This window comes from Lissotriton vulgaris, chromosome 12, assembly GCF_964263255.1.
Source record: "Lissotriton vulgaris chromosome 12, aLisVul1.2, whole genome shotgun sequence".
NCBI lineage: Eukaryota > Metazoa > Chordata > Amphibia > Caudata > Salamandridae > Lissotriton > Lissotriton vulgaris.
In genome coordinates, this window is record NC_141700.1 from 258,271,734 (window position 1) to 258,298,586 (window position 26,853).

Consider the following 26,853-nt stretch of genomic DNA (forward strand, 5'->3'; position numbering starts at 1 on the left):
GTCTTTATATATACATATATATTTGTTTTACTTAAAAACTACTGAACAGATTTAAACCAAATTCCGAGAGCATGCTTTCTGCCAAATTTGGTGTAATTCCATTCAGCAGTTCGGGCTATAGTCAGGTTCAAAATTCCTATGGGAAATTACATGAGGAAAAGTTGTTTTGGGTCCTCCTACCTAATGGCAACTGCCAGTAGGTGATTTAAAAATATATGTAAATAAACAAACAACGGATCCCTATACTCTCAGTCCTTTTTGCAATGGTTGTCTCTTCAGATTTCAAGCCGTGCAGTGTCTCTGGCCATTTTTTGTTGCTCAAGTGAATATGGAGAGTGGATAGATCTATGGATAGATCTATTATTCACTATAAAAACAAAGGGTACAGGAACGTTATAGTTAGGCTCAGATTCCACTTATACAAAATCTGATCTAACTATAACTTACGGGCCCGCAATGCACTGTTTATTACCTCACATATTACATCACTCATGACATGGTCAGTGACATCACTGAGGACATCACTAATGACATTATCCACAGAACTACTCACACACCCTCTCACACTCCTATATAACCTCTCATGCACCCACTCACACCCCCACACAATCACTCACAGACCCATACAAGTACTCACACAACCACTTACTCATCAATAAAGCCACTAACACACCCACTTATAGTGAAGATTCGTCAAACTACGCCAAATATATAAACAAGTTACAAAACCCTTTTCCTATGGAAACATGGTCCAATTGTCCAAACTACAACTACCTACTGGCATCTGCCAGTAGGTAACATGGCATACATCTATATATACACATTGTCAGCATACAAATATTTATTCGGCTATAATCACAACCGTACAAGAACATAAAATCATATGTTTCTAAAATGGTAAAAACTAGTAGGCTTAACATTTTTTAAAGAAATACGGATGTGTCAACAGTAACAATACATTATATAATCTCATGCATCACATCAAGGTTAATCAGGTCTAGATTGTCTTGATCTCAAATCAGCATGTAGAAAGCATGAAACAGCAAAAAGATAATGCTTGATCATCAGGAGCTGCAGATACATAAGTGCCAGGTATCCTTGTGAGAAGTTCAGAACTTTCAGTAACGGGAAAAGGAACTGCTTCCTAGGCAAGCTCAAATATTTGCCCAACAATATGTAGGGTAGCCTGTGGAGACATATTGTTGCATCCACAGGACCCTAAGTGCCTAAAGAGACTGACCACTAGATGTGGCCAAAAGATGATGCAGCACGTTAACCTTGAATCGTACCATCAGAAATCTATCCCTTTCATTAGATAGGAGAGAAAGGAAAGCTCCATACCCTGAACTGTTTTTAAAAATAAACGCCCCTATACAAAGCGTTTCAATAGCTCTTGGTGTTCATGTTGTAATAAGGGACTTTTGAGAAACAAGTCTCTCCGTCTTTTGAGTTCCAGGGGGTACGGGGAGAAATAATTGCAGTATATGTACATCCAACCCATGCTGGTAAAAGCTGCCTTCATATAAGCAATCCAAGGGATTTGATGCATGTTGTCAAGGGTCAGACAATCAGACAAAATCAGTCTATTTATTTGGCATCCCTCCCCAGTCTATATCTTGATCCAGCACAGCAAGGGTCTGAGAGCAACAAGGTCACCAATGTATCTAAAACACAGTTCCTGACTAACAAAAAAAGCTGGGCTACTTTGTGGACCCGCAGAGTACACCTTAAAATGTATTTTCTGTGAGTTCAATTTTATCGACCGTCATGTAACCCCATACATCACTGTCATATAGCTCCTTGGAGATGCACTTGGACTTAAAATACTTAACTAGAGGGTCCAGTCACCATGAGCCCAACCTCTCTGCAACGCTAGCTACAGTCCCCGTGGTCTTGACCAAATCACAAGTCTTACCCTCAACTAGGGGTTTAAAACTCATATTAGCATCAAATAGCACCAGCAGGTAAGAGAAAGCTGGGACCTTACCCAGGGTATGACTCCCCACTTTGAAGGTTTTGAAACTGGTGGAAATTCAGCGATGTTAAGAACTCTCTCCGCAAGTTGGGCTTTAAATATGATATGCTCTACCCTGCCTGTCTATGAGTTAAGGTCAATGGGAAGCCTCGCTCCTTTGACAACCCAGCAGAGGCAAACGAGTTTTGCAAACACTTTGCTTTCAAGTCCTCCTCTTCTAGACAGAACATGCTACAAAGTACTGGATCACCGACTCCTGCTCTTTAGTCCCCTTAGAGCTGATATGGCCTGCAGTATTTGGATTCTCCCTCAAAATAGGGACTACTTCTGCATAACACCTGTGGACTGCCTCAGACAGTATGCTTTGCTCATCATTGCCTTCTCATTACTTTTTCCATACAAATGCTGTTTATATGTAGTTGATTCTTCCTTTCTGTTTCAGCTATTCCTCTAGGAACGGGCCACACCAAGCAAACACGTCAACTCTCCCCCATGGAGAACACTGCAGTAGCCTCATTGGGATTGCTTAGTTCTTTGTTTCTCCTTTTCGGGACTTTATGGGATGTTTTCCTATATAGTGGGGGTGGGAGGGGGGATAGGTGTGGGCCCTTTCTGCTTTTTTTCCATTCAGTTTTGTATTTGTTTGTTACAACAGGTACACTATATGCCAGTTTATAACATGGCGCTGTTCTTTTCACACCTGTTTACTCTATGCCATCTCAGAAAGGGCCTGGTGATAGACATTACTTCCCTTACATGAAAGATATGTGGCATCAATAATCCACGTAAAGGAAAAAAGTCCTCTCATATCTGTTGCGACATAGCCTTCCTTCAGGAAACACGTCTCTTACCCAATGGCGCCCAATCATAGGTGACTACTTGGGGCCCCACGCTATTTCTCCAGTCACGGCTCCTATTCCTGTGGATTCTGCCCCCTCATGCATAAAAGCAGCCCCTATTCCCTCCATAAATGTCACTCAGACCCAAATGGATGCTATTTAATCCTACAAGGCAGCCTCACTGACAAACCAGTTCTATTAGTCAACATATACGCCCCGAACACTGAGTATCCAAAATTCTTTCAGGAGTTTTATGCCCATATGGGACATGCAGATGCCAGCTTTGCTCTTCTGAATGGGGATTTCAACATCGTACATACTCTAGCATTGACTCTAGTACCCAGTTGAGTGGTTATCCCCAATCATGGGAAGCACTCCACCTTATATTGCAGACGCTTATGCTCTACAGGATATCTGATGTGGTCAACAGCCATCCACACCTGGTTATACCTTTCACTCTGCCCCACATGATATTTTGATATGGCTAATTTATTGGTTCTTGTCTGCTAATGTTTCACTCTGGACTACAAAGGTAAAACTTCTACCGCAAACTATATCAGATCATAGCCCTGCTCTCTTAACCCTACAGGTCCCCTATGGATGTAGGTCAGAGCGCACCTTGAGTATCCATCACTAAGCTCTACATGATCCTGTCTTCTGTAGCGAACTCCTTCATTCCATCGTCCACTACTTCGCAATTAATTCAGGCATGGTCTCCACACAGGCAACCCTCAGGAAGGCCTTTAAAGCATATATCCGTGGGGTGTGCATATCCAAGCATCTGAGTATCCTATGAGATATCCACTCCCAACCGCAATGCTTTTAAACCTCCAAGGTATAGACTTAAGTGCCTCCTAAGGCGGCGGCCTCCAACTCCATTGACGTTTAGTATTGTTGACTGAATTTCGCGATCTGGATGATAGGGAAATCACATATCTAGGGAAACACACTAGGGCTCCGTGCTATGGTGAGGGGGCGCACCCGACCGCACTCTTGTGCGGATAATCCACCCTAATCGCCTAGGTAGTTATGTCAGTGAATTGCGCACCGTCTCTGAGTCCTCTGTTTTTGCTGGTGAAGATGTTCTGGCAGAGTCCCAATACTATTATGAACTCCTTTATACATCCTGCATGCCTGACAATGCACCAGAGATCCCATCATACTTGGTGGAGATCGCCATAGGTCTGGCCCACTGATTTTTTGCGAGGAGGTCACCCAGGTGATCGACTCTTTAGACAGGTCCAATGGCCCTGGCCTTGATGGCCTTATGAGAGCTTTCTATAAAGCTTTCAAACGACAAGTCAACTACATCTCTTTGCAGTGGTCAACAGGATCTCCTGCCAAACACCTGCTGTAGTTACCCTATTGGATCCCGAAAAGACGTTTGACCCCTTGGAGTGGCCCTTCTTGAAAGAAGGTCTGATCAAACTGGGAATCCCCACCGCACTCATCTCCTTGGTCATGCTCTTATATCCTAATCCTGTGGCACGCATGGGAGTCAATGGCTCCCTCATGGATTTGTTCCCTATATTGAGGGGGTCTAGGCAAGGCTGCCCTTTATCTCCTCTCCTCTACATTCCCTTAATGGACACTTTGGTTTGCCACCTTCTGGAGCGCCACATACATGAGGCTCCAGCGCTTCATTTTTTTAAATATTTTCGGTTGGAGTCACGCTGGGTGTGAAAGTCCAGCCCCCCCAAAAAATGCTCTTTAGGCCCTGTGGGACCCTCTGATCAGGCCTATGCGGTCAGGGGGCTTTTACCCTGCCACCTTTTCTTCTTTTTTAATCATTTTTCTTTCTCCTCATACCAAGTGACAAGATGGCTGTCAACACTTCCTGGTTACACGTGTTGGCAGCCAATCAGAGGCAAGCTCCACTGTGGCACTTACTGGATGTACCGAGTGGGCTAGTTGGACCCCACACTGAAAAAAACATAGGTTTCAGGGACGTTATAGTTAGTTGGAGATTTCACTCATACAAAACCATAGAAATAGTCAGTAGACCTAACTTTAACTTGTGCCCATGCAATGCACTGCTGATGACGTCACATATTACACCACTCATGACATGCTCAGTGACATCACTGATGACATCTCAAATTTTCCATTGGGCATACAAGTCACACAGTCCTTAAAATAACAAACGGAGATGTCGGTTCACCATCTGCCTACTGGCTCAACTACTCTCTCCCGATTGGATAGAAAATAGTCAATTGTGACAATAATTGCTTACATTCTCATGGTTCTGCCTATGTCGAACATTTACTTTTGCCACACTGATGAAGGCTGATTGCTGAAACGCGTATGTGGCCAATAAAGTTATGTTGAAAGCCCCGGGAGTGTTCCAGTTGCTTTTTTGGTTGTTGAATGAAATGGGTCACACCCCCGCTAATTGGAGGCACCAGTTGTGAGTTCGGAGGAACTGGTGCGAAACGTGTATGGATATATATGTATATATATATATATATATATATATATATATATATATATATATATATATATATATATATATATATATATATATATATATATATATATATATATATATATATATATATATATATATATAAACAAATTAAAGTTATTATAATTTAAATACATTTAACGACAAACAATTAGTAATTTTTAATTCAGAATTAATAAAAATATACATTTTACTTTCTGGTTGATTTTTTAAATAAATATTTAAATAAATAATTTGTATTAGCTTATTATATTTACAGGAAATATTTTAACATACTTTCAAGATAGTATTGCTGTAGAATTTATTTTCAATTTCTTTTAGGTTTAAAAAAAATATAAAATACATTAAAATATTTTCATTAACTTATTTTAAAGATTAAAAATCCCCAATACTACACCATAGGGTGAACTCTGCCCTGGTGAAATAAGTGTGAAACGTTACCAGTGGCAACTAGTCACTTATATATTTGCCTCCACCCTCTAGTTTCAAGGATCGAGGATATGCACATTTCCACTGTGTTGTAACTTTACATGTGAAAACGGTGAATAGCCAAAAGCAGTAAAGTTACTACAAAGTCTAAGAGTAAATGTGCACGTTTGCAGGTATTTCTACTTTTGAGAATAGGGATGATAGTCTGTAATTATTGACCTTTTCCTTGTGCCACATTTTTCTCAATTATCCCTATCCAGAGTAGAAACTAGCCATGTATTCTTATGTCTCACAAACGGCTCATTTAGATGACACTCAACATAATATTGTAAGGACAAAAGTAGCTGACATGAGAGCTTTCCATTCACAGATTTGCTGTAATCGGGATCAGGGTATTTCACAATAAGTCCCTCAACGCAAGATTCTGGTTACATTTCTGGATAACCAGAGTGGGTAAATGATCTTCATTTCGATGAGGTTATGTACATTTGTTTTACAGGGATATCTTGAATACCTGGCATGATCCAGTCTTTCTGGTTCTAGGTTGTAGACCCCAAGATCTGAAGTATTTTTACAGCAAACTAGCAGTGTAACTGTTCTTTCTTCACTCCAAGAAAGAATTTGCCATGACATGTTTCGGTGAAAGGTTAGTGTCTGCCATTTTCTCCCACAGTCTCTGACCGAACAGATTTGAAATGTTCAAACAAAGGTTACAATACTGTTTTCTCTAATGACTCATCCATGAAGTACGATATCAATGTGCATACCTAATGGATGCTTTAGATGAAAATCTTCAAAAACTTGGAAGGAGAAACCCTTAATTGAAAAGGGAGGGGTTTTTTTAGAACAGACAAAAACAGCAGGTTCCCTTTTCATGTGGTCTAGGGGGAGAGAACTTACGTCTCTAGTTATAGAAGGGGTTTGGAGTGAGCCAAAAACACGTAGTTAAAGTTGTTCAAAGATCCACAAATTCACAATCAATTACAATCTACATTGCTAAACATCATTCTGCTTCTCTTTTTGCATCACATAGAGTAATAAGGATGTAAACACTATTTTTATAAAAAAGCTTCTTTATTAACTGATTCTGTTCATACCATTTTCTGGCGTAGTACATAGATTTTAAAATTAGTTAAAACAGCTACTGTGGAGTTATACTCACAAACATCAAATATCTAAGTCACAATTTAAAATAATTATTTCAAAGCAACACATTTATCGTATAAAACAAAAAAATTCAATTTTTATTACAAAAAACACAAAATGTCGACGCGGCGTTTCGGTGATTCTATATCTTCACCTTCTTCAGGACAGTGTGTCAGTATTAAAAACTCTATAAATTTAAAACACAGAAAACATTTAATGTATTTGGTCTGTGGTAGAACAGAGTTTTTTTATCATCTGTACATTCTTATTCAGTGTACATCCTATGTTTACATCAAACAGTATTTTAAACATTGCAAGTGGTGTCATTTATGCTCTCTTTGTTGCAGATAAAAAAGAAACAAGCCTATTCGTTATTTGTGGATCCCACAGCTTTAGTTTTGGTCACACCTCCTGACTTGCATCCCTTCATGCCTACATGCATTGAGCATTAATACCTGTCTATCTTAGGTATTACTTATTTGGTCATCACTTTTTTATAAAAGGAATTTTTTAGATTACATTACTTTTCACAGTTTCATGATATGGGGTGTGTTAGGTTTATACGTACCTCCATATTAGGTTGTTATTTGGTCTGTCGCTTTGTAAGGGGAAATTAGCGAATTATGACCTTGTCGGATGTCTCGACTTCTGTAAGGATGAGTAAAACACACCGGGTCGTTAGATCACCTCTGAGTGTTGTTTATATTTTACACTAGCTATATTTTACTTGTAACTAGTTGTACCTTACTCTACAAGGGATTTCCTCTTTAGTAGAATGGTGTTAATCCGCCTTTCCGGTAATATTTAGAAGGCAGTGCCTGTCAAGACAAGATGAAATACTGACACTTATTTTAGCTTATTACATCCATTTAGTTAGCATTAGTTAGCGGTGTCCTATCATTGCTTTTAACCATTAAGATTGGAAAAGCGAATTATTTATAGTACCTGTGTATTTCCACGGACTGGTCTTTATACTGGGATGGTATCAATTCTCCTTCATCCGATCTATTTGGTGAGGTATTTTATCTTTACAGACAGCTGGGGAACACCAATTAATAGATGTTACCTCAGGGTCACAGTGTAGGATTCTCGGTACGTATAAACCTAACACACCCCATATCATGAAACTGTGAAAAGTAATGTAATCTAAAAAATTCCTTTTATAAAAAAGTGATGACCAAATAAGTAATACCTAAGATAGACAGGTATTAATGCTCAATGCATGTAGGCATGAAGGGATGCAAGTCAGGAGGTGTGACCAAAACTAAAGCTGTGGGATCCACAAATAACGAATAGGCTTGTTTCTTTTTTATCTGCAACAAAGAGAGCATAAATGACACCACTTGCAATGTTTAAAATACTGTTTGATGTAAACATAGGATGTACACTGAATAAGAATGTACAGATGATAAAAAAACTCTGTTCTACCACAGACCAAATACATTAAATGTTTTCTGTGTTTTAAATTTATAGAGTTTTTAATACTGACACACTGTCCTGAAGAAGGTGAAGATATAGAATCACCGAAACGCCGCGTCGACATTTTGTGTTTTTTGTAATAAAAATTGAATTTTTTTGTTTTATACGATAAATGTGTTGCTTTGAAATAATTATTTTAAATTGTGACTTAGATATTTGATGTTTGTGAGTATAACTCCACAGTAGCTGTTTTAACTAATTTTAAAATCTATGTACTACGCCAGAAAATGGTATGAACAGAATCAGTTAATAAAGAAGCTTTTTTATAAAAATAGTGTTTACATCCTTATTACTCTATGTGATGCAAAAAGAGAAGCAGAATGATGTTTAGCAATGTAGATTGTAATTGATTGTGAATTTGTGGATCTTTGAACAACTTTAACTACGTGTTTTTGGCTCACTCCAAACCCCTTCTATAACTAGAGACGTAAGTTCTCTCCCCCTAGACCACATGAAAAGGGAACCTGCTGTTTTTGTCTGTTTTAGATGAAAATCTGTCATTCCAGGCACTTGCAACACAACACAGCGATGTAATGCATTACAATACATCTCTGCATCATACTACAACATAGCACCACAAAACACACATAGCTGCACTACAGCACAGCATGACACTGACAAACTACACAAGACTATAGTACACTGCACAAAATTATGATATAACACTGCAACACCACACAACTTACTTATTCTGTACACTATAGCAAAGCATTGGACTACAAGCCAAGACAACCTAACCTTATACAACTCTACTTCACACCACATAGTCCTTTGCAGTACCCTAGGGCCCAAAAACATCACACTACAACCCTACACTGTCAGGAAACGGGCTTTTTGCATGTTCCCGCCCCAGTTCTTGCCCCTATTTGAGTACTAGTTGCTGTTTTTTCAACTCAGTGCACTTAGGCCTGTCAACCTGACCCCAGTGCCAGTGTACTGACCCATTATAAAAGATTTCTTGAATTGGATGACCCCAATTTGCAAGCACTAACTTACTTGTGAGTCCCTAGTATATGGTGTAGAGTGTGACAAAAGACAAGAAGGCTACCAGCCTCCCACTGCAGACTAGAAGGGTAGTGTTCACAATGCTAGTTTGACTATGGCATTGCCATTAATGGCAAAGCCACCCGTTCCCTTAATGATATATGTAATTCACCCCTAAGGAAGCCATATAGACCCCTATGGCAGAGAGCTGTATATTGTTAAGCAAGACATATAAGTTTATATAACCTTAGCAGCAAAACCCTAAAAGTTGTTGTTTTGATGAGGAAATGTAGTCCGGCTAACTTCTGAATGGGACTACCTTACATCAAATTCAACTTGATGCCCAAATCGAAATTAATGTCACTGTTAAAGTTGGGCAGCTTTTAAAAAGTTGACACTCTGTGCCCCTGCTAGTCCAGTGGCTTTGTGCAGGCCCGGGCCAACAGACAGCTTTCTGCCCACCTGGGCAGACATATGAACAACTCCAAGGCTTAAGCAGAAAGGCAGTTGCCGCAGAGTGAGGTGTCACCTTCTCTCCCAGAAAGGCCAACTGAGGTGTTAGCCCAAAAGGCAGGCTCAAAGGAAATGCCCACCTTAAAGGGTGACAACACACCCGAGCAGGATGACTTTTGTTCCTGCAGACAAGTTGGAGGCAGGGACGGAGAGGAAAACACTGTCCTCAAACCTGTTTTCCTGTGGGCTTGATAGTAGCAAGAATATTGCACACTGGGATAGCGAAATGCCACACATAACTTGAACTTTGTCGCAAAAAAGGAGTGGGCCTACTAGCCCATTGGATAGTGACCACGTTGTCCCCGTAGGCACTTTCCCAGGATAAAATAGGCACCCCTGGCATGCTAAACCTCAGTACACATTGGATTTGGAAAAATAACCCAACAAAGACTGTCCTCCTGCCCTTGGAATAGCACAAAGAGAGGATTCACTGTTGGAAGGACTGCACCTGCTGCACTTTGGACTAGTAAAATTTGGACTGTGCCTGCGGCTCCCGGCTTGGGAAAACATTGATCCCAGAGCCAGATTGAAGCAGTGACTCCAAGGGTTAGTTGGTTGGCCCCCTGGAACAGCACCATGGATACCAAAGTTGAGAAAGCCAAAACCGGCAAAGCAGTATCCTCTTCAGAGGAATCACCACTGACTGCTGTTGGGTGCTCCTAGAGACATCTCCGATGTAGCCAAAAGTTGCACTCGAGTCTGCTGGACCCAGGACTGCTATCAAAGGATTTCTTGCCTTAGAGGGACACTAGCCTCCACCAAGGATATTCGCAGTGATTGCTGTGCTGGGAGAACAGTAGCCCAGCCGCTGCTGGCCTTCGACTGTCACAAAGAGGATGCCATGGGACCTCATATGCAGTAGCCAAAGTTTCCCCACCTCACCCATGCACCAAGGAATCACCCACAGCTCACCCTTGTCGACTGCACAGCTCCAGGATGATATTTGAACATCTTTTCTGCCTGCATCCCCAGCATAGGAACCACTTCATTGTTCTCTATGGTGGTTGTTTTCTAAAGGCTGGAACTGAACTGAAAAAGGGTCTGGTGGCCAGGTCACTGCCCAAAGTGACCTTAAGTTAGGCTGAAGTTGACAAACTAACTGTTTTAAACATTAAAAAAAATTACAAACTTTTGTTGACCAGTGCTGTTTTGTGGTTGTATTGAAAGTTTTTTTTATTGTTTTCAAAATACATATCTCTGGAACCTCCAATGAAATTTGATGAACATGGATTCTAAAAATGTATAAAAATATGTTCTATTTTCATAAAGTATTGTTGTATCTCTTGTGTGACTTTCTTATTCCATTGTTTGGTGCTCTTACATGATTTGCCCTAAGTTCCTTTGTCAAGCTTTGCTGCTCGAAGCCCCAGATACCCAGGGTTGAACAAAGGTGATACAAACAAGCTTCACGGGACCCAAGACAGTTTTTGTGACTGTATTCCATGATGAGGCTTCTACTGCCATATCATATAATACTCTGAAATTCTCACATACATAATATATCATACCATGAGACAACCACATGTTTAAATGAAGCACATTGCCACTTATTCCCTAGAATGCCCGGTAAAGCAATGGAGAATCACAGTTACCTTTTTTCGATGTTCCAGGATTTTACAACATAACAAGATGTTCTCATTTGAATTTGCAGAAGCAGATGTATGCAAAAAAGCCATAAAGATGTTTATGTCCATGCGCCGGACAGCTTCCATCAGTCGAACTGTAATGACAACCCAGAGAAACAGACACATGTACAAATAATGCCCAAACAGAGGTTACTTGACATTTTTTAGAAGTTTAGAAAGAAGTGTCACAAGATATTTTTATCTTGCAGCAAAATTTGCATGAAATACTAAATTATGTTTCATGTTATTTTTTTACAGATTGATTATTTCTGGAATTCAGCAGTAGGTCTTGCCACATTGAGATTGACCTTTGTATTCATTTTAGACTTTTACTCCACCTGCTGGGATCGTAATTGGTTTTTGTACCTCATTCCACATGCTTACCGGCACTTTGTTTTAGCTTGCTAATCAGGGTGGCAGCTGTTGTGATCTTCCCTACCCGCCCGTTCTGCCGTGGCTTGTGCCGTTTGTTGCGGAGGGCTAAGGGACCGGACATACCTGACTAGTACTTCTTGGTTGGAAACAACTGATGTGTGCGCGAGACGCCAGACTCACTGCTATTTAAGCAGCATGACAGAGCGGATGCACAGAGGGCGTGCCGCTGGCACGCCAAAGGCAAGCCTCTCTGCGTCCATCCGTGCCTCGATCGGGCACAGGGCCACCCCCCGTGTCCGTTCCCTACTGATCTTGGGCCCAAGTTTAAAATATACAAGAGATACTCTCGTAAGTCTTAACCCCCAGATGAAGGATTCCTGTCTGCAACTGGATCCTCTGAAAGAGCCTAAGGTGTGCCCTCTGTGTGACATGAAGTTCCTCTTCACCAAAACAAAATGCAGCTTTAACTCGCATCAAGTCCTTTACCCGCAAACAGTTTTGCAAAAGTCCCTCCAGGGCCTACTCCTGAATACACGCTCTTTAATTAAACACAACATTGAATTCACCGAGCTGCTGGAACCTCACAATATAGATATGGCATTTTTCACGGAGACGTGGGCAGATGGATACTTATTAATCAGGAATGACAGACAGGATAAGCGGGGAGGATAAATAGTGATTATTATCAAGGACACCTTGTTGATGAAAAGCTCTACTTGAGGAAGCGGTCCTGATTGTGAGCTGCTTTCATTTAGAATCACCATCAGTGAAAACTGTATATTTAACGGCATACTGCTGTATAGACCACCAGGGGCTAAGAACAAGTTTGTAGAGACAAAAGGTCATATCATCGAGTCTAGTGTTGACTTTCAGGAATTTTCTATCTTAGGTGACTTCAACTACCATTTAGAAAATATAAATGACCAATATACAATCTCGCTTCTAGAGCTGATGGCCACTGTCTTGATGGAACAACTGATCAAGCATCCTGTCCACGAGGATGGACACACCCTAGATGGAATATTCATATCTAATCCTCAATTGAAAGTGCAGGAGAGGTTGCCAATCCCATGTTCTGATCATAAGGCCATTCGGTTGGTACTTACCTCGTCCCATCATCTTACTCGTCCTCATTCTGCTCTTAGGACTTTTAAAGGGAGAAATTGGAAGGAAATCAGCCCACAGCAGCTGCAATTAACATTAGCTGCCTCTAAACCGACACTAATGCCCGAAGTAAATACATCCACCAATATTTTACTAATTGGATAGCAACCGCAGTAAATATTCTAGCTCCAGAAAAAACATTTACTAGCAAATGGTTGAAGAAATCAGAACCTTGGTCTGGGACTCACTGCGCATCCAGAAGCAACTATGCAGACAAGCTGAAAGGCGCTGGAGAAAAACTTATACAGAAGCCAAAAAAAACGTTTATACACAGTCACTGACCGAATATAAAAAGATGATTCTGGAGAAAAAAAGCAGCTATTACTCTGATAAATTGAGCAGGCGGGCAACTCAAGTAAATTACTTTTCTCAACTTTAAAGGAATTAGTGACACTTCCCACCCCACTAGCACTGAATAGCAATGTTACTTTCTGCAATTAACTCGCAGATTCCTTTAGGGACACAGTGCTTTCTATCTATGATTTCTTCAGTGGAAAAGGCAATGAGCCTCAAGTGACATCCTGGCCATGGCTTGAATGCTTTTATCCCCCAAATGTAGAACAGGTTTCGCAGATAGTCAGATTGGTGAAAGCAGGGGCTCCTAAAATATTCCAACAGGCAGCTGATGAGATCAGCGAGCAACTCTGTCTGATTTTCAACGAGATCCTTATGTCCAGCATTTTCCCAGAGGCTTGGAGGAAGGTATCCATCCTCCCCCTGCTGAAAAAACCTAGACACCAGCAATCACAATAATTATCGGCCCATAGCAAGGATTCCGTTCCCAGCTAAAGTTTTGGAAAAAATAATAAATCTCCAACTTACGACCTTTGTTTCCTCAGAAAATCTGCTGGACTCTTCACAATACGGCTTCCGGCAAGGGCATGGTACAGAGACGGCTTTGGTCATGGCAGCAGAGGAGCTTCGCTCTATGCTGGTTTCCGGTGCAAAGGCCGCCTTGATCCTTTTGGATCTTTCAGCGGCCTTTGACACCGTGAACCATGGCATCCTCATTCTAAGGCTTCAGAAGTTGGGAGTGTCAAGCTTAGCACTAAGCTTAATCAAATCCTACATTAACAATATGCAACAGTAGGTTCAGATTGATGATTCTTGTTCAAAACATTTTTTCACTTCCTTGTGGGGTACCGCAGGGCTCATCTTTAAGCCCTAAGCTGTTCAATCAGTATGTCACCCCCCTAGCTGACGTCATCAGGCAGTTTGGCTTCTCGCTAGTGTCCTACGCTGATGATACCCAGATTGTAGTATCCATCTGAGTCAATCTGGAAGAAACGGCGGCCAGCTTTAATCAGTGCATGACCTGCATGGATCACTGGATGCGGGCAAAGTGCCTAAAGCTTAATGGAAGTAAAACAGAGGTGCTTCTGCTGGGCTCAGACTCCACCATTTGGTCTCAGAAATGGTGGCCCCCAGCTATGGGAATACTTCCCACCCCAGTGCGTAAAGCTACAAATGTAGGCTTCATCTTCGATGACAGTCTCACCTTCCAACATCAAACCAAGGTCGCCTCTCAGGTACATTTAACTCTAAAACTAATTCAGAAGGTGAAACCTTGTATTCCCCCACCTGCAGTAAAAACATTGGTAACAACGTTGTCATTGGCCAGACTGGACTATGGAAACGCCCTTTATCTGGGCCTTCAGAAACAGCACTTGCTTAAACTGCAGCGTCAAGTCAAAATTGTCAGAACAGAAGGTAAGTAGTGTTAGGGGTAACAGATGCTGAAAACAAGAGCAGTGAGATAAAGCAGCATTAGACAATGTGCAGGTAGGTGTGGCTCCCCGAGGGCCCTGTATATCCAGGTTGACACATGACAAGTATTTAATTAAGAAGAAAGCAACGATTAGGTCAGGTGGGGGGACATTAGGTCCTGTCTAAGAAGTGAACACCAGGTCACTTGACAAAATATATCCGCTTAACCTGACCCACCACCAGTAGGTACCAAAAAAATGGGGCGAGGCCTAAAAGGTGAAAACATATATGTGGAAAGGGGACCAAATGAGATAGCAAAATAATGGTGGAATTATTTGCTCACTTCTAATAAATGTTGATGACCAACTCCAAGGATCTACTTAAAAGCTTCCCTTCATACATTTCATATATCAACCTTTTCTAAACTCAAAACCTAAATTGAGATACAAAGCTAAATGTTTGGTATTTTGCATCATTGCTCTATAGGTTGTCTCATATTTCAAATTTATTCAAATGTATCAGTGACAGCTTAGTTTATCTGCATGTTAAACTATATTTCGAGCATTTGCATAGTGCACATTTTGCCTTTGGCTTTGTCCTATGGTGCTGTCCGCAATCTGGTGGCTTTCCACGTGATGTAAGTGTTAACAAAGCAGACCAGCCTCTGCTTTGCTTTATGGAGTAAAGATGTGTTATTGGTATTGTGGGCTGGTCATACTTTGGGTGAACTGGATAGTTAAGGGTTAAGGCTGTATGTGTTCACCAACAGCGCATACATTCTGTAAATAGTTAAGTATAGGTGTGCATGTGCTTCTGTGTATGTGCTGTGTGTGTAGTGTTTGTAATGTTGGTGCTTTTGATTGTATAGTGTATCTGAATCTGTGTTCAATGTATGCTAATGTTTTCTGTTGGAGGAGCTACTGTGATAGCCATCGTACTGCATGCCTGCAGTGTGTGGCATGCTGAATATGTGGGTGGTGTTCTATTTAATATGTTGTGGAACTCTGTGTGTTTCGTAACCAGTAGTGCTACTGTAACTCACATGCTGGCCAGCTAAATTACATATCTTGTCTGTGTTGAGTTTGTGAAACATGTTCCGTCTTATGTGTTCTGTTGGAGTTGTGTGGCGTTTCCTAAGTGCAGTTGAGACCCCCATGATAACTGATCATAGATTCATCTTGAATGTGTTGAATTTATGTGATAGAGTGCTTGGTTTTAGTTCGGAGCATTCTGTGGGAGAAAGATAGACTGTCTTGCTCAGGTTTGGTTATTTCCTGTATCCTACTTCTATGTAAATCTAACTGCTTGAACTACACCTTGCACGTGAGGAAGCCTACGGAGGGAAATGTAAAGAGAATTAGCAATCCCAACAAAGCTTCCATAACTATGCAGACGTAATAAAAGTGCCTCTCATGATAAATTCTAGAGCTGTTTTATAATGAGACTCCTCAAATGTTATGCTGTGTTAAAGCCCCCGGCATACAATACAGCATATCCAGGAGCTCTCTAACCTATCCAAAAAGACACCAATGGCATTTGATAATCACAAAGAGCCTTTGGTCAGAAATTAGGGTTACTTTTAGTGCACAAGTATCTCTCGATTGAATGTCAATTTCGATTACAGAGTCCCATATGTCTGCACAAACTGAAGAAAGTGGCTCCTCAGATGGTCCTACGTTCATGCCCCAAGTTGCTGCTGATTAAAATTATAACATTAAATACAATATAATAACATAGTATAAACTAACATAACATAACATAACCTATTAATCTACTAGAGTTTAAAAGCCATGTTTGCTTGAAAACTAATCAGTTTAAAGATGGATACAAAAATGTCCTGAAACTCGGTAGCTGCACGTTTCACTGCCAGTCCTGTAATGCTCCTGGTGAAAAAGGCCCTCCAACTTCGGTCTCCCTATTCCCCCAGTTGTATAGTTGTTGCCTGCCTTTCTCTGTTTGCAAAATGTGAATATTTGAGTCAGGATGGGTGATGGGGGACCATGCATGGTCAATTCAACTCATCTATGTTAGACTTCAGATACACCTGAACAATGGTTCACGTTATGTGACTATACATGTGAATTCATGATAAGGTTTTTTTTTACCCAGGAATGGTGCAGCTGTTTGTGACTTTTGTATCAAATATAAGAGATTAATATATATAGATTTAGAAGGCACTGCTATGGCAGGCACTTCTAATTTGCACATGTAGCAAATCACTGCATTTTGTTAGTGAGGCTTACAAGTTGTGTTCCTGCTCCTATGCTCCCCATTGGAATGTATTTTCTCCAGGTCACTGTTTTGGACAATAACTTCTGAAGCTATTTGCCACAGCTATGAAAGTTCTAAAATGTCAGCATTTTTGGTGGCCCAGCCTACAACTGTTCATTTTGCTTTATATTTCTGGGGTTAGGTACCTCCTATCCACAGCCTAGGAGTTCTGTAAAAATGTGTCCGTACTGAACAAAGATTCTATTTGTGAGCGAGCCCAGGCTTCTCCTTTTGCCATCAGCATACACTGTCCCTCGGTCTCTGTGTGCCAGGTACTTCCAAAGACACCTGCCGTCTAACGTAGCTCTGCGGCCACCAGCAGCATTTGGCTGCACATTTTCGCAGCCCACACTACACTTGATCATCTTTATTGTCCTCATAAGGATTTGGGGGGCCCTGGGTAAGACATAATTTGAGGGCATCTGTACAGTACAAATTTGAAATGTATTACCCATTTCCTACTATTTCAATCCTGCTTGATGCCAAACAATACTAAATCATATGTCACACTATAACAGGAGCACACAATAACAGATTCAATATGTCCTGACAGGGATCCCAAAAGTCCTTAAAATGACTCAAAAGAGTCAGTAGTGGCATGAGGTAGAGAGTTTTAACAGAGAAACAGAATAGTCAAAGATCAAATAGTGAGAAAGTTCACTTTCCCATGGGGCCTCTTGGAAGGTGGGGGCCCTGGGCAATTGCCTAATTTGCCTACGCCTTAAAATGTCTTTGACCATCTTGCCTGGTGATCCAGTGGCCTCCAAGCCTACCACGCCCATGCAATAAGGCTCCAATAATTTGTCAGTGCTGTGTTTGGTTGTTGAATGGCCATTCTGCCGAGGTGGTGCCAGGATTTGAAACACAGCCAGTACCTCCCACCACAATGACTGTGGCCCAACACGCTCAGAAATGAAATACTCAATGATCAATGCCGGCGCCATACATTGTAACATTGAGTGACTGCTGCCTCCATATCCGCATGTACTTGAATATTGAGGGGTTGATTCACCTGCATTTCACGTACTATATTATTACATATTAGCTTCAAGGACAGTGTGTTCATTGCTGAAAATGTACTTTTTACAGAAATGCATCCCTTCATTTCATTAAAACTATAAACAATCAAAGAACTCACACAAAGGGGAAAACTCAGGGGCAAATTTACAAGAAAGTGACCCAGGGGCATATTATCAAGGACCGGTGTTAAAATTATCGCCGTTTTATCGGCAGAAAATGGGCTTGATAATACGCCCTTGTTGATTCCCATAAAAGCCCATGTTCTGGTATTAACATGGGCTTCTATGGGAATTAACAAAGGCGTATTATAAAAAGCCCATTATCGCCGTTTTATCGGCAGTTTCCTGCCGATAAAATGGCGATAATTTTAACACCGGTCCTTGATAATATGCCCCTCAGTGCCTAATGCAAGCCACATTGAGTCACTTTCAAAGCACAGGGATGCAACATATTTACAACAATATGTCGCATCTCAGTGCTTCCCTCTGCGCTGGCGTACAAACTGCACCCGTGAGCCGTGCGTCATGGGGAAGATTGTTTTTGTTCAGGAAGGGTTCCCTTCCTGCACAAAAACAATCTGAAATGCCGTTTTTCAACTTCTATGTGCGCTGCATTAGCACCCATAGAAGTTGAAAGACTGCATTGTTTCAATGATTGTTGATGTGCCGGAAGGTAACCCTTCCTGAACATAAACAATCATTAGAGGTGATTTTCTCTTTCTATGTGTGCTGCAATATGCAGCACACATAGAAAGAGGAAAATAAAACGAGGAGAAATTAATACATTTCTCCTTGTTGCGCCTCCCTACGCCCCCGCTGGGGAGGAATAGAATTCACACTCAATTCCAGATTTATGATTCCTTGTGAATCTGAAAATGTGTCTGGTTCCATGGGTGCTGCGTGTGAACACCCATAGCAACACCCATGGAAAGTCCCTTTCATGCAAAGTGCTGCGTGTAAAGGGGTCATATTTACAAGGACAAGCAATGTCACACAGGGTGGCTTTTCCTGTCCTTGTAAATATGGAGCGTTACCATGCGCCACAGGTACAACACAAAAAATGATGAACCGGTGTGTCAAGGGGCTTGTAAATCTGCCCCTCAGAGTACATTTATGTTTAGTGGCATGAGGTAATGAGGGGTTTTGCTTTCGACCACTTACCTCCCTCAGGGACTGGTCTGCAGCAGCAGATTACTGCCCTCAGGCGGGCTCGCATGCGGAACTACAAGAGAAACAGAAAGAATCATTTGGTCTTTCTCTCTAAAACCAGATTTCACCATTTCATCATATTGATTTACAATGTTACACCCTGTGCCGCTCAGCCATTTTCTCGTTGAAATGTAGTAGCTAACTACTAAAGGGAATCCGCTATATTCAAATGCCATGGTCGGGGAACAGTCGGAACACTGTGGTATAAACCATGAGTGTTCCAAGTCCGCTAGATCTACAGCTCATGCCTTAACCACACATATGCCCTAAGCACGCATATGTGTGGTTAAGGCAATATGCATACTAACTGCTGCCTGCTACGGACAGAAGCAAGAAGACCTTGCAGGAAGCGGTGAGTTTATTTGTGCTGGGTGTAGTTTTGGGCTGGGGAGTGTTTTGTTGTAGTTTAGTAGGCTGGTGGGGTTGGGGTAGTTTTATAGGCTGGGAGTGAGCCAGATTTTGTTTTGCCGGCTGGAGGAGGTGGGTCGGGTTGGTTTGTTGGCTGGTGGGTGGGTCAGGAGTAGTTTTGTGGGCTGGGGTTGATTCGGTGTTGTTTCACGTTCTATGAGCCTCCTCGGTGAGCTGCCCTATATCTCACTCCTGCCTTGAAGGGGAAATAAATTGTTTCACCAAGTGTAACTCTTTCACTTCACATAGAAGGCCTGTAGTGGAGCGAGCTCTAAACATGATGTTTGTACAACTATGGGAAAGAGATCACACCCCTACTTTTTTTTTGAAGAAACTAAATTGATTGTCAACAAAATTGAGAACATCTCAAATGACAACTCTTTTCATGAAAGTGAAAACTTTAAAGTAGGCACTATAATTTGCTCACTACTTATCCTCCCGAACTTTTAAACTAACATTGTAAGTTGGGAAGAAACCACGGGGCAGATCTAAAAGAAACTAACGCAGCGCGATAAAGCAAGTCATTTTGCTGTGCTGCACTGCGTTAGTTTCAAAGCACAGGGATGCAACATATTTACAACAGTAGGTTGCATCTCTCTGCTTCCCCTTGCGCTGGCACACAAACAGCTGCCATGCGCCGGCGCAGGCATCCTTGCACAGTGGTGCAAGGATGCCTGCGTCATGGGGAGATTGTTCTTGTGCAGGAAGGGGCACCTTCTGACATTCTGACACATTTCCAGATTTACAATTTCTTGTAAATCTGGAAATGCATCAGTGGACATGGGTGTTGCGTGGGAACACCCATATCAACACCCATGTCCCGCCCCTAACACGCAAAGTGTTGCATGAACTGGGGCGATACTTAAGAGCACAGGTTAAGTCACGCAGAATGACTTTACCTGTGCTTGTAAATATCACTCAGCAGGCTACGCCACAAGTGCCTCATGCAACTAGATGCACCGCGGCACATGGGGATTGTAAATCTGCTCCCATATATTTAGGTCCGATCATTTCTCAGTCATCAAACAAAAACATAGTTCAAAGGTCACTACAAAAACTCTTCTCGCTCCCTGTGTTTTTAGTAGGTGACGCTATATTGTTTCCTCTCCTGTTTTAAAAGATTGCATGTCTTATGTTTTACCTTTGTTCACCTGCAGCTTTTTTTAGAATCGGGACTTAACATGTGAATTTTCACTCAAATAGCAGTACTCATTTCTATTTCAGAAACTCAAACCCTGATAATGACAACTAAGCATAATACCTCATTTACACTTACAGGCATGAAATCAAAACTCACATTGCTGGACATCCTGAATTGAGTAAAATTCAAATTTCAACTGTGGTTGATGGTGCTCACTCAACCAGACTGTAGACAATTAACTAGGAATCAAGAAAGAAAAGTAATGAGTTGAGTCAAGAACTTCAGTTGTCACAATAATTTCAGAGCAAAGGATTCCATGAGCTGTGAAAGTCGGAGGTCAGTGGCATAGCCTCCCACAGTAGGAAACAGTATACAATATATGCTTTATAAACACTGGAGATTCAAGACGGGTCTGTGAACTACGACCTTATTTTTTAACATGAATAATTTTTGATGTCTAAAAGGGATAATAAGAGAAAGAACATTATCTCTATATCCAGGGTTCAGTTCAGGGGAGGCGAGAGGAGAAAAGAAAACTTGACTCTCACCTATGCTGTCGTTATACTAAATCCCCAAATACCAAAATATTTCAATATCATTTCACCAAAGAGAATGAGAAAACACCTTCACTGCAATGTGCTGTACAAAAGAATTCCTCACTTCTCATCCCTAAAACCCAGACCTTAAGTTACTGTTTTCATAAAAGGATTGGCCTATATCAGAAACTGTGGGGATTCACATTTTCATCAAGTCACACTTCCTTTCTATAAGTGACTACTAAAAAATTGTCTAGACTTCGGATGAAACATGTTGGCCCTATGGAACCTTGTAAATGATTTTTAACTATCGAAAGTGCTTTTGTTACATGGAATCAGCTTCATTTTGCTATATGAGAATAATGCCCTAAAAGATCACCTGCTTGTGACACAACTATTCTCTGTCTACTACAGCGTCATTGTTTAAACATATTTTTGGTTGCTTTTCAAGTTGCAAGTTAATTGTATAAGTATGAAGGAAATAGATGGTAAGAACAGCTCAAGCTGGCACCTAGGCTGTTCAAAAAGCCTTTAAAATTACCTAATCAACTAATTTATAAGTTACTGGAGTAAGTATGTAGATGAATCAAAATAAGGAATGGGCAGATCTCTTGGAGGGATTGTAGTTGGCATAAGAGACTTGTAGGGGAGCATTACACTCCTCCTGTTTGCAGAATGGATGTGTGGGTGAGAGTAAGCATGGGCGAATTTTGCGAATCTGGCGTTCGCGAATTTGCGGATTTGCGAACTCGCAATCCGCAAAATCCGCGAATTCTCGCGGATTTTTTTTTTGTGTTCGCAAGGATTTCTGCCAGTTCGCGAGGGTTTTGTACCAGTTCGCAATTGCGAACTTACATGTCGGCTCGCAAAGGTCGCGATTATGTTGTTTCTACGTCTGGTTCATCATCACAGGTTCCCAGCACCCTCTGTTTCACCACTGCCACCCTCTGTTTCACCCATGCCACCCTCTGGTACATCAATGCCACCCTCTGGTTCATCATCACTGTAGATTATGGGGGGGAAAAGCAAGCACACCTGTCCTGCTTCAACTGACATGAATTAATTTGGGGTTGATTTATTAATGTGTCACTGTTTTAAAATTCCAGTCTGCACCTGCTTCCTTATCTGTAATTTGCTTTCTGTTGCAGTGCAATTTTTTTTCCAGGACCTTTGTGGCCTACTTGTAGCTATTCTATGATCCGGCTGTGAGGGTCAGAGCAGGGTCATACAATTGTTGCAACTAGCAACTGAACTCTGGAGGGGCCCCAGTCAGGAAGCACTACAGGGAATGGTTACTAATGATGAATTTGAACTTTTGCACCTGCTGCTGAGTGCTTTCAGTTTAGCAAAACTCGTTTTTCTGCAGAACAGCAAATGTAATGCCAACCAACTTACTTGTGAAAGTTTATTTCTAATCCAAAAGTGATCCAAAGAAAGTCAAAAGGCCTCAAATCCAAAAAAGGGCAGGCAAATGTCAACCTGAGGAGTTATTCTGATAAAAATCATCATTTTCAGAAGGTCTATGCTGCTTGCTAGTGGATTTCTTGTGCAGAATTGCAAATTTTGTAATTTCGCGAGTGCGAGATTGTTGCTGCCCGCCGCACCTACATGTTCGCAATTGCGAACTTACACCGCACGCCGCAAAATTGTATCACCAAGAAAAAAAAATCCGCTGCGTGCGAATTTGCGGATTTTCGGTAAATTCGCGAGCGTTCGCGGATTGCGAATTTACCGAAAATCCGCAAAATCCGCGAGCGGAACGGATGCCCATGCTTAGGTGACAGTGATATTTTATGAATGCAGGCCACCCAGTGCCCCTGTATGGGTTATTTGTGTGTGTGTATATCTTTGAACTGGATGTGAGGACAGACGTATTGTGAGAGTTCAATGAGTTGGAGTTGGAGGGTGGAGTTGGAGGGTGGAGTTGGAGTTGGAGGGTGGAGTTGGAGTTGGAGGGTGGAGTTGGAGGGTGGAGTTGGAGATGGAGGGTGGAGTTGGAGGGTGGATTTGGAGGGTGGAGTTGGAGTTGGAGTTGGAGGGTGGAGTTCGAGAGTGGAGTTGGAGTTGGAGGGTCCTATTGGCTATGGCAATGCTTGTTGGTAGCAAGCAAGGACAGTGCTGTTGTGGTGCTGAGTGATGATGTGGTTGGGCTGAGTGAAGTGGTGGTGTATTAGAGTGATGTGGTGGTGTCCCAGAGTGAATTGGTGGTGCTGAGTGATGATGTGGTTGGGCTGAGTGAAGTGGTGGTGTATTAGAGTGATGTGGTGGTGTCCCAGAGTGAATTGGTGGTGTCCCAGAGTGATGTGGTGGTGTCCCTGAGTGATGTGGTGGTGTCCCCGAGTGATGTGGTGTTGTCCCAGAGTGATGTGGTAGTGTCCTTGAGTGATGTGGTGGTGTTCCTGAGTGATGTGGTGGTATTCCCAGAGTGATGTGGTGGTATTCCCAGAGTGATGTGGTGGTGTCCCTGAGTGATGTGGTGGTGTCCTCGAGTGATGTGGTGGTGTCCTCGAGTGATGTGGTGGTGTCCCTGAATGATGTTGTGGTGTTCCTGAGTGATGTGGTGGTGTCCCTGAGTGATGTGTTGGTGTTCCTGAGTGATGTGGTGGTGTCCCTGAGGGATGTGGTGGTGTTCCTGAGTGATGGAGGGTGGAGTTGGAGGGTGGATTTGGAGGGTGGAGTTGGAGGGTGGAGGGTGGGTTGGAGGGTGGAGGTTAGAGTTGGAGGGTGGAGTTGGAGTTGGAGGGTGGAGTTGGAGGGTGAAGTTGGAGGGTGGAGTTGGAGGGTGGAGTTGGAGGGTGCAGTTGGAGTCGGAGGGTGGAGTTGGAGTTGGCGGGTAGAGTTGGAGGGTGGAGTTGGAGTTGGAGTTGGAGTTGGAGGGTGGAGGGTGGAGTTGGAAGGTGGAGTTGGAGTGTGGAGTTGCAGTGTGGAGGGTGGGTTGGAGGGTGGAGGTTGCACTTTTATGCGTTTTAAGCCTATAAAATAGGAAGAGCTAATTGAGAAGCTGAAAGAGATATTATCATGATCTCTTCGGGATATCTGAAAGATGAAGATCATTCACACAGTTTGTGAAATTATTTGAATTAAACTTACAGAATTAATGTATCAGGCCAGGTACCTAATGGGTGGGAAAATACTGCTACCTTTGGAGCATAATTAAAGTTGACGTCAATTACCGACCTGTATAATTTTTATCGTTTGCCACCAAACTGATGCAAAGCCTGGCTAATAATCAGTTATCAAGTTATTTGGAAAATAATTGCTCAGCCTGCAACAATCAGGTTTTAGACCAATGCACTCCTCTGATTAAGTCTTGACGTCCCTGTTGGATGCCCTCCATCTGTTGCATTCCTGATTCTTTTAGGCCTTTTGGCTTCTTTTGAGTCTGTTTCCTATCCGGTGCTTAACGCGGATAAAATCAAACTTAGTAGTGGGCAACAAACTAAACAGCTGGGCTAACAACTGTTGGCTGGATAATCAATCATATAAGTCAAATATCACACGAGTTCCTCCAAAAGTTTCTTTAACCAATAAATGATGAAGTCGGCACAATCTGGAGTGTTATCAAAGGGTAAAAAGCTTTAGAGCAAGGGGATCTGGAAAGCCCATCTTGCTGCAACGGATGTATGACGCTTCAACGCATGCTTTTACAACGCATGCCATTACGACGCAGGTTTTACAACGCAAGTTGTTACAACGACTTGCGTTGCGGGGCCCTGGATAGTGAATAGTTTAATTTACTATTCCAACTCCAGTCCCCATGGATAGTAGGGAAGGTGTTGGATAGTAATTAAACTATTCCCTATCCTAGAGCGCCCCCCAGCGCAATGCGTTGTGATAACTTGCGTTGTAAAAGTTGCATCGTAATGGTAGTGCGTTGTAAAAGTTGCGTTGTAAAGGATGTTCCCCTGCTGCAACATTAGGATTCAAGGTCTTGCGTGAGTGGGAAAAGATATTCAGACTTACATTCAGAAGCTACTCCCACACATTGTGAACAACATCGTTAACATGCACTGTACATACATATGTTCGAATGTTCTTCACCCATTACTGTACCCATATGTGATGAGTTCCAACATCTACAGGAGTCCTGCACGTGTCTTGCATAATTATGTAATGATTATTTTGCCTCCCAATACTGTATCCCTCTTACCCAAAATTGTGAGGCGCTCTAATACCCGTAAGGGTCACTTTGGCGCTATACAAAACTTTATAAATAAATGTTTGTGCCTTGCGCACCAGACTCAAACATTTTACCGCTGACCTGACTCTGTGAAATATCTAGTCTGTTATGTGACTTGTTCACCAGCCATTTATATTTTGCTATGTATGACTATAAGGGAGAGCCATTAGCATGAATACCGAATTCCAAATCCTGTTATTGCTATGACAGAAAAACAGGGAGAAAAAAGTTGTTTCATACTGTTGCAAACTGATAAATCAGTTCCAGGTTATCCTGCCATGGCTCTCAGAGAGCCTGTCAGCATTGGATGAAGAGCAGAGAGCACAACTTGGAGCAAGGAAGGAAATGAAAGCTCTAGAGAGAAATGTGGTAGGGTAGCCAGAGGTCAGGAATAATGTTTTTATATTTTGGCAGGAGAAAGATTTAAAGAGAGGTGTGGTGGGAGGCAAAATACCAGGCTTATCAGTGAGTAAGGCAATGGCTTTTGCCTCAGGGTTCTGAGATGCACCACAGACATGGCCAGACTGGGCGTAGCGGGCACTAGGTTTTTCCCCGGTGGGCCACCAGTGTGAGCGATGGTTTTTGGCCTGTGGGGTGTTGTTTTTGTTACAGGGCCGTTTTTGCAGCACAGCTATAATATTGGACCCTGTAACAAAATCGTCCGAAACCTGCACTGGCAAACAGGTCGGTCGCACCCCTAACCCCCCAGGCGGTCCGCCAAGCACTTTGTCTTGTTTTGGTTCTCAGTCCAGTCCTGATCATAGACAACTCAAGCTTCCATCTCATCATCTATTTGATGCTACCTAGGACCGCTGCGTGCAAAACATGGCAGTTGTGTTAAATGATCGCTAGTCCGAAATGTTTAGTTGATGCATGAGAAATTGCAAGAGATCTAATTCAATAATCAGCTTCAAAATGTATTAGTGGGTTAAACAGATATTTTCACTATAAATAATATTCCGCTAATAGGAAGAAAACAACATGTAAAGGGTGATGGCCCTTTGTGGTTCAACTTAAATTTGAAGAACTGTAAAGTGTCCTTTATGGCTAAATTATTTTGGGGAAAATATCCAATTGATGATGGCATTTTGATGCAATAACTTTTTTTTGCAAGGTGCACATGAAATTCCTATGGTCTTGTTTAGCCTAAGAGTGTTATGTTAAAATGTCTGATTTAAGCACCATTAATGACAATCATTTGAAAAGGTCTGGATAGAGTCAATTGAAAACCCTGCGTCACTGCCCCATTCTGAGGTCATCCATGTGGGCTCATTTAAAACAATTCCTTGCACCTGAGAGACCTTCCAGGCATGTACTGATAACTCTGCTTTGGCTTCATTCATAAACAATTAATTTAAACTGACCAAGCGTTAGAAACTGAGTGAGAGG

At 42.0% G+C, this 26,853-nt stretch overlaps 1 protein-coding gene across 1 annotated transcript in view; it reads right to left on the reverse strand.

Moving 5' to 3' along the window:
* The window catches only part of LOC147673908 (maestro heat-like repeat-containing protein family member 1), a 109,429-nt gene extending 88,513 nt beyond the window's left edge, over window positions 1-20,916 (reverse strand). Inside the window, exons 1-3 of the mRNA XM_086946429.1 lie at window positions 20,905-20,916; window positions 19,152-19,212; window positions 11,422-11,549 (exon numbers count right to left, since the gene is read on the reverse strand). Of these exons, the coding sequence (XP_086802555.1) occupies window positions 11,422-11,549; window positions 19,152-19,212; window positions 20,905-20,916 (201 nt within the window). The remainder of the gene's footprint in view (window positions 1-11,421; window positions 11,550-19,151; window positions 19,213-20,904) is intronic.
* Between the last annotated feature and the right edge of the window lie 5,937 nt (window positions 20,917-26,853).